This window comes from Branchiostoma belcheri, unplaced genomic scaffold, assembly GCF_001625305.1.
Source record: "Branchiostoma belcheri isolate BF01 breed outbred unplaced genomic scaffold, Haploidv18h27 scaffold35, whole genome shotgun sequence".
Lineage (NCBI taxonomy): Eukaryota > Metazoa > Chordata > Leptocardii > Amphioxiformes > Branchiostomatidae > Branchiostoma > Branchiostoma belcheri.
Genome location: NW_017803965.1, coordinates 677,795 through 694,465, shown reverse-complemented (window position 1 = coordinate 694,465; position 16,671 = coordinate 677,795). Strand labels below are relative to the sequence as shown.

Here is a 16,671-nt window from a genome sequence, read left to right as displayed (position 1 = left end):
ATGCATTTCTATCAGTGTAAGTTACATCGACCGACTTGTTAAGAGTATCACTACAGAAGAATATGCTCCTTGGTGCGAGAACATCTTCTTCTTATCCTATCCAGAAAGTACTTTCGATAACGATATGAAAGGAAAAAAATAGCTCTGGAAAATGGGCTGCCATCAGACTTCGTTTGTAGTCTCTGAAGTGCTGCCCGAGTCGTTCTGGTTCTCTTCACTGGGGTAGGAATGCCAGGTCAGCCTCTCCTCGTAGAACTGGATGACGATCTGCGGGCATTTTACGTTGGCTATCCGCGCCGGAACCAGGTCTGCCTCCTCGCTCCCCTTCCTGCAGACACACACACAGATATGCAATCAGATTAGTGGTGAGACAACTATTCAGATCTAATTATGATTTATTTTATTTTATTCACATTTATTTTTCGAGGATTGGGCAAAAAGTTATGAAACTTATGCCAGCCCTCTCCTCACACATAAAAGGAAGCAATAAAACAAGGTAATGATAATAATAAGAAAGGACAAAGGTACATAATGAGCTGGTGTACAAATCAAAATTATGATTATGATTACAGTAAATCCAAGCTTATCAATACAAGAGCAAACAATATAACACGAACAAGTTCATATCTAGCATGATTACAGATACAGATGCTGCTATATCAGTAATTTGCAATACAAGTGGTTAAACAGATATCAAACTGTTCTTTTTCTGTCGATCTTCTTCACTTCATCTTTTTCTCCTGGCCTTCTTTATAACAAATGGCTTGTCTGTTCAATCAACATCAGTCAAGTCTTCAGGACAAGAATCAGAATAATTGGCCTGTGTGCCAGCATTGCTTTTATATATGGCATAAGCTACCTGAATCATCTTAGAAACTGTGACACAGTTTCTTAGATGAATCAGGTAGCTTATGTGTACTGCCTTTCCACATCATTGCAGACTCTAAATCGTGTAGATTACTTCTAAGTGAAAAGTTCAACCTCATAAGATTTCACTCACCACTTCATGAGGAACATGAGCTCTCCACTGGAATCTGTAGCTCCGATAATTCTCTCTGGCTCAAGACCTCTGTCAAAGCCGCGTGGTTTGTCCTCATCATCCTAGGTTCAATACAGAGGTCAATGTCAACATCAAAAAGTCTCCTGGCATATTGTGTCTATATACTGTCATTTGTGTTCTTATCACAAAAGTGCCGGGCCCTATTGGAGGGAAGGGAATACATCGTTTGTGCTATTCGACAGGGACCAAATACTCAGAAGATTTCTTGTTCGTTTTCATGACCTACTACAAAAAAGACCAGAGCACCTGTTACCATGTAACAACAAGCTTGATTTCACGGTTACTGTTTTACTCGTGACTGATTCTTTTTGGTAACACGGTCGCATCAACTCCTTATCTAAATCAAGTCAAAGGTGATGTTTGGAAAAAAATACATAAAAGATTCAAAGGCAAAACTGCAAAGCATGTTACGAAGGATGTTTTGACCACACAAAGTGATACGTCAACCAAATTCAAGACTGTTAGCGACAACAAATCCAGAGGAGGGTTTGGTGTGAATCAAAGAGGACATACTCCAGTGCACCCAATCACCAACCTCATACATCACCATGTGCGTCCTGGTCTTCCTAGGGCTGCCACTTTTCTAGAGTTGTGACATTAGGGGTTTACTTGTATGTACATGTATTGCTGAGGCTAAGGCAAGAACACACTTAAAAACTCTCCCAGAAGAGATGTGTACTAGTAGGACATAAAATTTGGTCCTCAAACTTTTTTTCAGCATACACTGTAAACGCAGTGGCAAATTTCACATGTAACGTAGAATTTGTAAGTATGGATCATACAAAATTCAGAAACTATTGCCATTATTTCTTTCACACCCTCCACTACATTTCCAAAGCGCAAGTTCTATAGACCAAAGTAAAAATGGATGCTGGCTCACAAGGTTTAACTTTAAGAAAGATATTTGGAATACAATAAACCGAAGGGCAATAGTTTTGCTCAAACATATTTACACTGAAAAGTCATCATGAACAGTAATGAAAACATGCCTTCATGATTTATTCATGAAATGCATGCATTAAACTGGTCCCACCAACCATACCTCTTCTGCCTTCCTTTTCCTTTTTGACTCTTCTGTGCCGTTCACGGTGGTTGTGGATTTTCTCTTCTTTTCTTCTGTTTTTGCCGCCTTATTCTGGTTGTACTTCCTCATGAACTCAGCAATCAGGTCAGGACAGTCCAGGTTTTCCTCTGGCTCCCAGGTATTTTCGATCCTGAAAAAAATTAACCAATAGTTAGGAAAGCAAATATCTGGACAATACTAGCAAATAAAGGTTTGAAATATCCAACTGCAGAAATATGTTTGTATTTTGGCAAGCTTACTAATAAATGAATTAACAAGCTAGCATCAAATATTGCAGAAAATAAATTGACTACTTCGAGCACTGAACTACAGAGTAACTCTATCTTAAGTTCAGTAAAGCAGCAGCAAGAAGAAAAACGTGCAAGATACATGGCATGGGTAAGGAGTATCGCTGTAGTTATGTTTGTTGAATGATAAGTCTTCGTAATAATAAATATTACGCTACTGCACTCACTATAGATGTAACATATTAGCACAAAGATGGTCCGAAAAATAATATATTTCACCCACATACATAGTATGGAGTTCATATAAAAAGGTTGATGAATATCACAAGAGAAGATGTGCAGAACTTACTCTGAGTACCCCTTCCACTTCAGAAGGAACTCCACCTTGCCACCACGAATACGCCGATCACGGACCTCCTCCACAACATACTCTTCAGGCTCCTCTTCTTCCTCCATCTCAGTTCCGGATTTCTTCATCTTCTTCTTTCCCATCCTTTGTAGGACGATCAGAAGTAGAATCCAACACCACTACTCAGAAAGAAAAAAGACATTGTGGAAAAAGATATTGTACAGTCAAACTGCATGTCCAACCACCTCTTCAAATAGACCAATATTATTATGCACTGAAATTTTCTTCAAGCATTAAGGGGCTTGCCCAAGCCAACCACCTGTCTGAGTTGAGACTGCACATGGCCCAATGACAACCACATCGCTTTCAAGCATTTAGCAACTGCAATTTTTGAATTTTATAAATCCTGGTGAAATTGTCCAGTTTGCCTTGGATTTCAATGGCATGACAATCTTTGATTGTACTGGGTCATTTTGGGTTGGTCTACCGTAGTATGGGTAGAAACTTTGCTACATTCAACTTACTGTAACAAAATCTTGTTTCACACAGATTTTTTTTTTTTATAACAAAGTCAAGAAATGCACGAGATGCAATGTGAGATAAAAGCATGCTGCCTTCAAATATTCCTTGTGAAATTTCAATTGTAAAGCAGCTGTCTGTGCCTCAGAGAACAGTTGTACAACTTGTGGTCCCAAGGCCATAAAACAAAGGATGTGACGCGTCGACAAACTTCAAGGACTGGTTACACTGATCTGGTCCGTGACCTTCCTTGGCAGACTATGTTTTTTTTTCAAACTCAAAAGGGATGGAGTGTAATCAGGGTACTACAGGATGTCAGCAGAACGTACTGCGCCTGTGCAAACCCTGTTTTTTCACGATTTTCGTTGGATGTTTGGTCAATGTTTCATCAGAATTTTTCCTGCATTGCATACGATATCTTTTCTGAAACAACATTTGGAAACTACAGACGGGATGTTAACATGCACAAATATGACCTTCTGTCTAAGTGGCAAAGTGCTATGCATATTAATACATTACGGGTTTTGCACAGGTGCAGTATGTTCTGCCGACGTGCTAGGTACTACTAGTCAAGATTTTTTTTTGTTACTACCGTTATTATTTTAAAGCACCAAAGCTGTATTGGATAGGCAGTATGGGAAACTTTTCAGAAGGTGCAATTTCATTCTGATAATGAGTGATAAGAATGTGAAAGAAGAAGGGTGAAATGATTCTCAAGTCTTCATGGCATACAGAATCGAATTGGGACCCAAAATAAACTGGATTGTGCCTGGTAACATGTGAAGTATAGTAAAATGTAACAATTTCAAGCTTTTCTCCATATTAGAAGCTTGATTTCATATTTTCTGAAACACATTCTTTCATGTGCAAATTTCAAACTATTTTGCAAAGGAAAACGTAACTTTGATGAAAATCATCTAGTAAAATCACTGAAAAATTGACAAAACAAGGCTATATAGTCTTGAATGCAACAAAATGACACTAGACTAGTACTCAATTTCATTTCACGTTTTCCCCCAACTTTTAAGCCTAAAACAGAAAGGAAAAAAGGAAAGGTCTCCCATGCTCTTACGCAGAGCGTAGGGTGGTGCCCATATCCATTTCTGTAGCCCTTGGGCGACACACAGTTGTGCAATGCACTACAGCAGGGGGCTGGTCCGCTGGTACTACGTGGTAGTGCTGTGTGTTTGACCTTCCCACACCCTTTCTCATAGATGCTGAGTGCTAAGCAGAGAAAGAAGTGTGTACCATTTTTAAAGTCTTTGGTATGACCCGGCCGGGGTTTGAACTCACGACCTCCCGGTTAAAAAGCGAGCACTCTACCAATTGAGCTATTGCAAAGTTTTTAATTCCCCCTTGAATCAACTAATTTGCATATTAATATCACATGCAGATCTTTCATGTACAGGTTGTTTGCTGCTCCTAAGTCAAAAAGTTAGTCTGGAGCCCTGTAATTTCAGTAAAATTTTCTGGTATACATTTCAGTTTTGGTACACACCCCCCCTCCCCAGCTTTCTCTGCATATCTTGCTCCCCACAAAATATTAATCTATGTGTGAGTGTCAAACTGTGTTGTGTTGACCTCTTCCCCTTACTTTACATTTAAATTACAAGACAAAAATATGGTACTTCTATAAAACAAAACAATGTGACAGTGAATGTGCGCGAGCAGGGAAAATAGACAAAGGGTTCTTTTGTCTTCCTGTTGACACCTAAATCTACAGATGACTGGACAAGATCTCTCATAGTCATCACATATTGCTACAAGTGTTTCAAAAATTTCCTTAAAAAATAAGCACTTGTAGCTAAGCTGTATCTAATATGAAGATTCATATGTCCAAAGACAAAAGCAACCTTTGTCTACTAGTATTTCCCCGCCCGCTCTTCCACATTCAGTGCCACGTTATTTACAACAGGTTGGTATCAGCACCATATTTTTGACAATTTCCCTAGAAGTAACAAAGAAATTCCAACATACTCATATCTATTCAGCTTTAAAACACACCTGTCTTAACTTTGTACCTCATATTACCTATGTTTGGTGTTAAAAATCGAGATTTCAGTAAAAAAATATCCCGTCTGTCACCCTAGATGACTCACGGGCCAGGTGAGTACTGCATAGTTGGACGGCGTGGGGCCTTTGGGGGGAAAACGAGAAAACTTGCTCGCGCTCCCATATACATAATTACCCACACCACGAGCTGACCTGAGGGAAAATCTACACATATATCCCGCCTAAACTAGTGTAGGAACGCCAAAGTCACGTTAACGCTTCGCGTTACATTTCTTTTCCAAACACTAAACAGATAAGTTGAGTACAAAAGGAGCTACGTTGTGGAGAGTCTTCATCGTGACCGCAAGGCGGCCATGTTGGAAAAAGAAATGGGAAATTTTCGAAGACCTTTTCTCTCCGACACCACCTTTTAAAGGCAACTATCTGACCAAACCTTCCCATATATAAATGACCTGAAGATTTGGAGAGGTCGGCATGAACTAGTGTGACAAGGAAACAGAATGATAAGAATCAAATTGGAAAGAAAAGTTGTTCAAAACAAGCTGTAGTGTCGTGCTTACCTTTCAGTGTGTAGCAATGATCCCCCTCTGGTTGCCCGCCAAAAAAATCAAGTCTAGGCCGCATGCGTGCTATCGACTTCGGTTCTCATCGGAAATCTTCGGAAACTTCCCGAAAATAAAACTTTTACTTTATTATCAGATTCACACATACAAAACCACAGAATTTGTACATAATATGAGTAAATCGTAGAAAAGATTCTTACTGTTTACATATTTTTATATTTTGCGCATTAAATTGAAAAAACTATGGGACTGTAATTTTCGGCTTTCTCCGTAGACCGTCGTGTTTTTTCGGAAAATGCAGTAATTAGCACCACGTGATTTTCCACACTTCCTCTGGTTGAAACGTGGCGCAACGAACATGAGTGTGAGTACTCTCCCGTATTATCTCCATATATTGGTCATATTTCATTATTATGAAACGTACGCCGTTATTCCCTATTAACGATACATTGCCGGACTTATAGAGTGTATAAAACTTATTGCATAAGCTCGAATTTCGCCAAAGATGCAGGTTTTATAAGGCTTGCAAAGAAGCAGGAAATGGCTTGCTGTTTTAGCGTCGCCATCTTTCTCCTCCTGTTTTGTATCTGTCTTGCGATTTATCATTTATTACAAATCACTTAACTTCACAGCTCCCGCAGACTTTGCAACGTGTTGCTTTTGCCTGTATATCGTGGCGTTATTTTTTTGGCTGGCTTCTCAGTCTTAGCTTTTGGTGAAAGACTTGGCAGCGTGGGCTTGGGCGTGGGCCCTTTGTTCTCTGTTTGGCGTGGGTCCTGTGGATTGGCTGTTGTCCCAATGTCTATTGCACTAGACTAAAAACTAGGTCACCTCAAAATGTTAAACCATCTTGAGTTTCATTCTTTTAAAAAAGTACTAATAAGTAGTTTTTCTTTTCGTTTTTTTTTTTGTGAAGGGGGATGATTTTTTTAAAGGGACTCGGTGCTCATGTTTAACAAAGACAAATGAAAGCAAGACGAAATTATAGGGAGAAATCATTTTAAGTGGTCCTCATAATTTTTGGCACATGTTGACTAGGCTATGCCATATATCATTTCTTGGTGGGTAAGTTCAGCAACTTCTTGAAACGACAGATGAAAGCAGGGATCTCCCCAGAAATTTGGGACAGAATGGAGGAGGGTGCGAAATATCTGTAAATTTGACCAAAGAACCCTGGAAAAGGGTGTAAAAACACTAGTTTTGAAAATTAACAGGGTGGAGCTGAGATAAGGACTGGGTGGAGGAGCTCCACTGCTCCATTGTTTAGGGAGGTCCCTGGAAAGAAATATCCTCGTTTTATCTGGATTTTTTGTTGTTGTAAGACTTTAGACAATGTAAATGAGGTGTCATGGCAATTTGAGCTGATCTAATTTACATGTCAATTTTATTTCTAATTTTCTGTGGGATTTAATTATCCTGCTCCTTACTACAACATATCTGCATATTGGGTCACTGAGGAATTTACATTTTGACCCATTAATAACTGAGTCTCACAACGAGAAGGACAAACACAGGGTTTGGAAATAAACATGGGTCTGAACTGAACTGAATTCACATTGAATATAAATACTTTAAGGGGCCTAAAATCCTTGATATCTCATAGGTCAACGTTTTGAGATGATTGTCCTAAACTTTACTATTGATCTTCGTGGTAGCAAAAGTTTGTGGTCTAAGAAAAGTGGACATGTTTGTGGGACTACATGTTCACTGTAACAGTCAGCAGGTGTAGAAAAGAGAATGTCGGCAAATTATTTGTTAACCATAGCATGTTTGCGGTACAGAAGTGACCATAAAAACTGCAAACATAAAAGTTCCATGGAAAAATCATGAATTACACTTACAGTATGTCAGACATGATTTAGTGTTCTCAGTTCTCACACCAACAAATTCATGTTTCCACTACCAGAGGAACTGATGACTTTCGTATTGCCTTTACAGGACTCAGACGGAGAAGATCGCCGCGAAAACGAGCAGCAGCGTAAGCTGTTCATCGGCGGCCTCAGTTATGAAACCAACGAGGATGGCCTGAAAGCACACTTCGGGCAACATGGGGAAATTGTAGATGTTGTTGTGATGCGGGACCCCAACTCTCGGCGGTCCAGGGGGTTTGGGTTTGTTACGTTCAAGAGAGCATACATGGTAGATGAAGTCATGAAAAGCAGACCACACAAGCTGGATGGAAGAGAAGTGGAACCAAAAAGAGCTGTGTCAAGAGAGGTAAGGTATTGAAAGATGATGCCATGAAAATAATCAATAACTTAATGCAATTGGAATTTAAAAAAAAAAAAGAAAAATTTGATGAAATACTGAATTTGTCCTGATACCTTGTGTTTTTTAAAAAATTCAGATGTAATTTTTGGTAATGTAAATATGACTATACACTATACACTACACTATATATTATATATATATATATATATTATCAGCTTCTTTGAAATTGTATTGGTTTCATTGATGTCCTGTTATCGATTTAGGAGCAAGCAACACATTCAATGAGAAAAACTGGACCACAAAACCATCATAAATCTGCTTGGGATTTGCCTTTGTTCAATTGTATATTTGACATGTTTCCTCTGTCCCAGGACTCCAATAACCCCACAGCGCACGTCTGCACCAAGAAGATTTTTGTCGGGGGGATCAAGGACGACACAGACGAGGACATGTTGAGACAGTACTTCTCCAAGTATGGCACCATCGAGTCGGTGGACGTCATGACGGACAAGGACACGGGGAAGAAGCGCGGCTTTGCCTTCATCAGCTTCGATGATCACGATCCTGTGGACAAGATTGCCTGTAAGTAGGACTAGGAGGGACCAGTTTTCTTTAGTTTGGAGCACACTGTCAGCAAACAGTTTTTTCTCAGTGATGCCAATCTTTAGGTTTTGATAGGGCCTTGCCATGGCCTTGCCCTTCAAGTTCAACTTTGGCATATTTTGCACAGCACATCAGTGTCGCTGCACATGTATAGTCAGAATCCTGATATAGCTTTTGCCAAATGTCTGTCTGTTAATAAAATAAAAAGTTATGAATTATCGGTACATGTAATGCCGAGGTCACATTTCCAAACCGGGGCTTGGTCAGGCAGTTTCTAGGAACAAAAAGTAGGATTTAAAAGACATCAAAACACAATTGATTTGCAACAACTGATTGAGCAGTAAGCTTCTCAGAAAGCAAACATTACTTGAGACTTGACTAAGATCTAAAGTTGTTTTGGTGAAATGAGAGAAGAATAACAAGTTATTCTTCATTACCAGGCATAAAGTACCACGACATCAATGGTCACAAGTCGGAGGTGAAGAAGGCTGTCCCCAAACAAGAGCTGCAGCGCCTTCAGCAACAGGCAGGGGGCGGCGGTGGTCGTGGCGGCGGACGCCAGGGCGGCTTCGGAGGACGTGGCCGGGGCGGCTACGGAGGCGGCGGTGGCCGGGGTGGCGGCTATGGCGGAGGCGGCTATGGCGGTGACCGCGGGGGTAAGTCAGTCTTGTCACCGAGTTTAAATCTGTCATTGTAGTAAGGCTATAGTATTAATGGATATGGACATGTTTAGTTCAAAATATCAATGTCTGCCCAACAGGTTTGGTATGGTGGTAAAGCAAACATATTCTAGTGATTTCCTAAGAATCTGTTCTTGACAAGCAGGTACTTTGCCTAAGGTGTTTGCTTTTCTTTTTGTATGTGGTTCTGGGGTGTTTAGCACTCGTGATGGTGATCTTGGCTAGATTTTTCATGAGTTGAAAACGGAAGTGTTTGTATTAGCTTTTTGGGGTAGCACTTTCTGAGAAATACTGAAACCAGGCACACAATAGATGAGTCAGCAACTGGATCTTTTGGCTTATGATCATGGTTTGGAATGTTGTTGCTAAGAATGCAGCAACTTGCACAGAATACCCCCTGCAAACAGGTTATGGCCAAAGGAGGCACAATTTTGGAGGAGGGGATGGGAGGTATGGTAGCTTTGACAGGGGCAATTATAATCGAGGTAGGTATTAACCGACCTGTTGGTAATTGCAGTCACAGAAGACTCGCAACACTGCACTCCACGGAACAACACAGGTGGAGGGTTGACAAGACGTAAAGATAAACTGTTTGTATGAATAATCTGTTGATGTTTGTTTGTTTCACAGGTGGCTACAACAATGGGAACTATGGCGGAGGCGGCGGCTACGGAGGTGGAGGCTACGGTGGAAGCGGGGGTGGAGGCTACGGCGGAGGTGGCTATGGAGGGGGTGGAGGCGGCTATGGCGGCGGCGGAGGTGGCTATGGCGGAGGAGGCGGCGGCTATGGCGGAGGAGGTGGTAGCTACGGAGGCGGAGGTGGCAGCTATGGCGGAGGCGGCAGTGGAGGCTATGGCGGTGGCAGCTATGGCGGAGGCGGAGGTGGATACGGAGGCGACGGAGGCTACAGTGGAGGTGGAGGTGGAAACTATGGAGGCAGCAGTGGTAAATATGCATTTCTTACTAGCAACTCTTAACAAGATCAACATGGGTTTAATCTGATATTGAAATTGAAATCCATGTACAGAATTGTTACCGCATCATCCCTAGTAACAAAAAGGCTAAAAAATGTCTCTATTTAAAACTTTTGTGTTTTCCTTCTTCCCAATATTTCTCATTCCCATAACACCTATATTATTTTAAAAAATCGTTTTAACCATTTGAAGATGAACAAAAGTATTGCTATAGCAACTGAACTGATTGCTATAGCTGTCATCACTGTTATGGTGTCTCCATTGACTATTAACTTCCTTTGATTAGGTGGCTATGGAGGTAGCAGTGGCGGAGGCTACAGTGACTTTGGCAGTGGCTACGGCAGCCAGCAGTCCAACTATGGCCCCATGAAGAGCGGGGGCGGCGGCGGGGGGTATGGCGGCGGCGGCCGTCAGGGAGGGGGCCCATACGGAGGTGTGCAACGTTGTTATAAAACAATACCAAAAACTCATTTGTATTTGCACAGATTTCATTTTCTTGAAGGAAGTTTTCGTAGCGAAACAATTGAAACAGTTCTGTAGTACATGTACACCACATTAAGTAAAAATATATTGGAAAAGCAAAGATAAAAACCACAATGAACAGTCAACACCTTCATGTAGCATTATTCATAGGAATATAATTGGATGATACTTGTAGATTGATGTTTATTATGTGTGTGTGTGTGACTCTGCCTGTGAAGGATAGACAGGTCTACCAGAATAGGGATACCACATAACACCACCAAAGGAACATGGTCGCTGCTTGCTCACAAGATTACCATAAGACTTGTGTGTAGAAACAGCTTTTGTGCCCATTCAATCTTTTCATGTTTCCCATCAATGACCTTGGTTTTGACAGGACAGGCCAGGGATTTTTCCATGTTGATTAAAAGGTGCTAACGTTGACCTTACGATTTTTTAGGGAGCTATAGCTCCGGTGGTGGCGGCGGGGGCTATGGTGGCGGCGGCGGCGGCCAGCGCAGATACTAGGAAGTCTGCCATCCACAGGTGAGACGTAAACCTTAACATAGCTTAGGAATACGGGTAGGTTGCAGTGTCTGTCAGGGTATTATTAACAGTTCCCACCTAAGCCATAGGATTGCCACAGCTTAAAGCTAAAGACACAAATGCAGTTAGTTTTTAATCAGTTTACATGTTGAGTATTTCGGCAGCAGATATTATCGCCTTAGCGTGTCTGTCAGCTATACGTCAGTGTGGTGCCATTGCTGTTGTTCCTAACATAGCCACGTTTATGTACCAACAGGCCAGACAGTGAGGTTAGTAAGCTGAGTTTCAACAGTATATGATGGATGAGAAGCCAGAACAGGAAGTAGGACACACAGACAGGAAGTACAGACACACAGACATGGCAGCAAAGGATTATGGGAAGCCTCCAACTTATCAAGGCCAAATCATGGACTCTTATTGCTATAATCCTCCTAAAGTAGCTTGGACATAAGAAGGGATCCATCTCCATTTTATTCCAGCAAGCTTTGTTAGACACCAGAATGTAGTATGCTTTTGATGTTTCTTTTCAGTCAGTGTAGGAGATAAGTATTTTGTGTATATTGTATTTGTAAAGACAGTAAGGATTGAATTAAAGGAGTCAAGACAACATAGTGGTGCAGGTCAGGTAGTCTTTTTTAACAGGAGTATCCCGAAATCCCTTTGAAGAGGGTCCAACGACATTCCAGCTGTAGCTTTTTGAGATTTGAAATGGTGAACACATTATTCTAATACTAACAAGACAGTGCATACCATGCTAAGTGTTTTGCAGATTATCAAGAAAAGGGTAAAATTTCTTGTTGGCAGGACTGGAATTTCAGACAGTTGTAAAGGGTTTTTCAGGATGGGATTTTTAAACCACTTTTCCACTTCTATTTATCAGACGTTCTGTGCATGTGTGCACGTCTTGCAAAATTGTAGTAGATGTGTCAGCAGTCTCTGTTTGGAAATAAATGTTTTTATTCGTGTGACAGACACTTTGCCCCTTGTGAAGACAACTGTCATTGTTACTAGAAATCACAATACAAATAGAAACATTGTGGGGAGATGGGATCATACTTCAGAACTATTTCAAAATTAAGTTTAAATGGTTACAGTAAACTACTGATTTCTCCTCAATGTGATACTCTCTCACTCTCAAAATATAGAGGCATGAAGAGGCATGCCAGTATATGTATTTGATGATTGTGGATTTGAATCAGGCAGTTAAACAAACTTGATGTCTACATACATACTTATACATACACACCCCATTTTCCAAAATTATGCTGAAATGACTCTAAAATACACTTGTACAGTTAAATTCGAAGTAAGTACTGCAGCCTCATCTTTCAGTTCAAAACTCTATATTTAACTGTCATTTGATTGAAACGCTACACTTACAAACACAGCTTACACGCATGTGGTTACCAATCTACGTTGTACAAGTCTACCTCATAATTCCTGCAAGGTAGTAGGAGCCATTTCCTTGTGCAATGGCCAGTGTGCTCAAAGGAGAGGAGACAGCGGACTCATACATAGCAAAGTCCGAGCCAAGGAAAGCACCTAGCTACCAATAACAGTCAACAGCACAGCTAGCAACAGACGACATATCTGGGTGAAAGGTCAGCCAGCTAGCCCACCCAGAAGCGTCAGGAACATTCAGAGAGAGAGAGAGGCAGACAGACGACCCTCTGGTTCAGAGAAGTCAGCTAGCAGCCAACGAGAGGTCGTCTGAAGTCACTTGACATACCAGCCAAAAGTACTGAGCTGAGGCTAGCAAGAGTTGTCAGTAGAACTGAACTGGGAGAGACTAGGAAGAAAGCTAGCTACGGCCCATAAAAAGACTCTTGGGCTATCAGAGAGAGAATGGGGAGAGTGCATCTAGCCTCGACTGAAAAGCTACATCAGCTAGACTCGGAGGGCAGCCTCTTGGGTTCTAAGAAGAAAGTGAGCTAGCCACAAAGATGCCAGAGGGGGAGAAGTGAGCTAGCTGCTGCTCTCCGTGTTTCGGTTGGTTTTGAGGGAGTGCTAGGAAGTGTACAGGTAGGCAGCATCAGACCAGTCATCTTGTATGTTTGTCACATAGTTGTGGGATGGAAAGGGGAGTATGAGAAGTACAGAAAGAGGTATGGGTATGTATTGGGACAACAACACGAAGGGAACTAGATCTTATATCTGCGGTGGAATGTTTTAGTACTTTGCATGAAAATTGGAAGGGTCAGAACTTTTGGAGTTACTCTCATTTGAAGGCTTCCATGGTAAGGCCTAGGGAAAAACTTGTGTTTCCCCACCGACCATAGAAAAAAAGACCATTCCTTAATTTAATGTACTTCATACAGACTTCAACTGAGATCCAAAAGTAGTGACCTTTCTAAGCTCCAGCCTATAACAGGGTGTGAGCTGCTCATCAAGTTTTTTCAAAGCATAGATTCTAATGTTACATTACCTTAACTGCCTACTTGCACCCTTGCTATAGCTGGAACTGAACTTCAGCCATCTCTCAAGTTGTTGACTTTCATTGAAAGTTAGATCAGAAAGTTAATCAATTTGAAGCAAGACTTATTCTAATGCATTTGATTCTTAATCTGAGTAAAAAGCCCCCATTTGACTCCTAATTTTTATGATTCTGTGGTTCCTTTCTGTACTTATGAATTCTCAGATTTTTAGTCAGTTTCAAAAGCTCTCAACCTTGGCTGAAACATACAAAAAAAATTTCATATAAGAGGAATGTACTTCTTTTGACAACAAGGAAAAATGTAATCATTGCATGTACTTTTCAAGGCTTGACGAGACAAGAAGCATCACAACTTGAGAAATGGCCCAAACTTTGTGTATTGAACTATGTTACATGTGGATTGCAAAGAATTGTCTTGAAACATTGTTTATTTTTTTCACCTTTCAGTGTGCCGTATCAGACACCATCTCTTCATGCTGCATCTCTGACATTCCCTCACAGACTGTGCAATATGTCCTGATGAATTCCTCAGAATGGACCATCCCGTATCAATGGTTCAAGTCCCAAGAAACTTCAATGGCAGCTACAATGTGTCAAATTCTCAACTTTGTCAAATGCCTTTTTAAACTGTTTAAAGATTCCATTCTTGTTGCAATGCACTCAAAGAGTGTATGTTTTTTTACCGAAGATTTTGTAATAAATGCATCTTTGAACAATGCTGTGATTTCTGCTTCTGTTGGTTGTTCAATAAGCATCCAAGTTACTTACGAGAGTGAGAAATTGAAGACAAGGCATGAGGAAAGTTTGTCATACAATATATTTTCTAACTGTATCAAACTTGACACATTGCATGTAACATAAATTTAGTAGCACCTTGAAGGAGTTAATTATTTTAATAACCAGAGGCCTAAAGACAAGAACTAAATATGCGAAGCAAATGTATGATTTTGCAAAGAAATAGGCTATACAGGTTGTTCACACTCACATATAGCTAGTACAATGCTGAACTAATTCCAACACTGGGTACAAACTGTGAAACAGTGATTGGAGTTTGTTTGGCAAGAAACATGTCCCATCATGGACTACTTTTGATAATCATGGTGCAACAAACTTCCAACAACAAGGATTTTCTAAACAGCAGATTGTAATACTGTAAATCACTTGATGTTCGTGGTAGCAAAAGTTCACGGTCTGAGAAAAATGGACATGTTCGCGAAATGCCGAAACCATATGTTCGCGGTGGTGGCAGATGCAGCAAACAAGTAGGTCGGTGAATTATTTGTTTATCGTAATGATACGTTCACAGTACAGCAGTGACCACAAGAACTGTGAATATGAAAATTAAAATTTACAAGGGGGAAGCTTACATAACAAAACATGTCTGGCCGAGAGTTTTACCTGGTTACCAATATATTTCATCAGCTCCAATTCTTACCAGACAAGATAGGTGTAACTGTAGGACAGCCCACAATCCTATGTAATTTGAACACATGAATTTGTTCTGCTCATATCCATTTCTGAGCAATTTTGCATATTGTCATTTATTGCCACACAATTTGCAACCATATTACTTTGAAAGTTCATCTGTGTTGGTAGAAGTCATCATGAAAGTTTAAACTGTAAATTCCTATAACATCTGTGTCCATAATATCACCAGGGTCCATAATATCGCCACCTTGAGAAACAGTGTGCTTAATTAAAGATATTTTTACTGCAACATACTTTTTGTATGCACTCCTTCACACATCAAACATACCTAGGGTATGTTGCAGTAAAAACATCTTTACGCGCACTATTTCTCAAGGTGGCGATATTATGGACCCTGGTGATATTATGGACACAGATGGAAATTCCTTAACCAAACTACAAAACTGAGCAATCCACGCTTTTGTGATATCAAGTTATGTAGATGACACAGATGATTCGACAAAGACTGGGGGAAGGGGGCACAGACTTTCTGCAACCTATGATGTGTCACCTGCATAACATGACATCACAGAAGCGGTAGATTGCTAATATCCCAAAAAAAAGACTTGATCTCTGTCACCACTATGAAATTATACTTCTCATTAATTATGCTAACTGTTGGTGTTCCTGTCATTCCCAATTACATGTCACAAGTTTGAATACTCCTATCATGGAATGCAACTGATTTAAAGAATTTCCTCATTGATTATGCAAATTAGGTCCTGTTACTATTAGATAAGATAGAGAAAATTGCCATCTAATTATGTTAAGCATCACTTAAATTAACTTACATGCCAAAATTAACTACTAGTATTCATCAACTTGTTCATGAATTTTTCTTCCTCGAAGGTTTTCAAACAACCGCATCTGCAGTTTCAGAACAAGCTGCTAGGGGGCCTAAACTCACATCACATCTTTCTGAGCTAACGTTAACCAACATTGTCGACCCTTGGATGTCCAGATCACGACATACCAAAACAGGAAGTTTTGCTGCAGTACCGCAACAAGCTGCCATGGAGCCCAAAATCTATTCATTTCGAAGTCTCATCAAGACCTACCCATCTACCAAGTTTCATGACAATCCATCCATAGTTTCTTGATTGTACATAATGTTACATCCCATACATACCTGCATACATACAAAAAATATAACATTTTTGGCAAAGACGTAGCTTATGCACCAGAAAGACAGTCATGTTTAACTTTGCTACATATGAAACAACCTGTAAAAATTCACAGCATTGTCATTCACAGCATGATGATGATGATGATGATGATGATATGGTAATCTAACTTGCAAGGTACCCTGGGCCTTCTTCAAGGTGTATTTCCCCCTCTTCACACCACTAAGCTTGTGGAATCAGATTCAATCCGGATTCTATGGAAGCAGGATTCATGTGGCCCTGCCTGATTGCATGGAAACCGGCTTGATCCCAAATCACTTCGGTAGTTCCAAACCGGCTTCAACGCATTCCAACT

General features: G+C 40.5%; 2 protein-coding genes across 3 annotated transcripts; one reads left to right on the top strand and one right to left on the bottom strand.

Annotated features, from left to right (window-relative positions):
- LOC109475849 (chromobox protein homolog 1-like) lies at nucleotides 1-5,910 on the bottom strand. The gene is made up of 5 exons (XM_019776652.1): nucleotides 5,813-5,910; nucleotides 2,721-2,899; nucleotides 2,103-2,274; nucleotides 1,001-1,101; nucleotides 1-328 (listed from the first exon to the last, which is right to left on the bottom strand). Exons 2-5 carry the CDS (start codon nucleotides 2,861-2,863, stop codon nucleotides 163-165), a joined length of 582 nt encoding a protein of 193 aa, XP_019632211.1. The 5' UTR covers nucleotides 2,864-2,899; nucleotides 5,813-5,910; the 3' UTR covers nucleotides 1-162.
- A 167-nt stretch (nucleotides 5,911-6,077) lies between these two features.
- On the top strand, nucleotides 6,078-14,449 carry LOC109475846 (heterogeneous nuclear ribonucleoprotein A3 homolog 2-like). 2 transcript variants are annotated; one of them, XM_019776648.1, is made up of 8 exons: nucleotides 6,078-6,179; nucleotides 7,754-8,032; nucleotides 8,398-8,608; nucleotides 9,070-9,285; nucleotides 9,940-10,254; nucleotides 10,570-10,716; nucleotides 11,206-11,291; nucleotides 14,173-14,449. In XM_019776648.1, the coding sequence occupies exons 1-7, from the start codon at nucleotides 6,174-6,176 to the stop codon at nucleotides 11,271-11,273; spliced, it is 1,242 nt and encodes a 413-aa protein (XP_019632207.1). In that variant the 5' UTR covers nucleotides 6,078-6,173; the 3' UTR covers nucleotides 11,274-11,291; nucleotides 14,173-14,449. The 2 variants fall into 2 exon arrangements, with proteins under 2 accessions (XP_019632207.1, XP_019632206.1); XM_019776647.1 differs by lacking the exon at nucleotides 14,173-14,449 and adding an exon at nucleotides 11,548-12,263.
- Nucleotides 14,450-16,671: the final 2,222 nt, after the last annotated feature.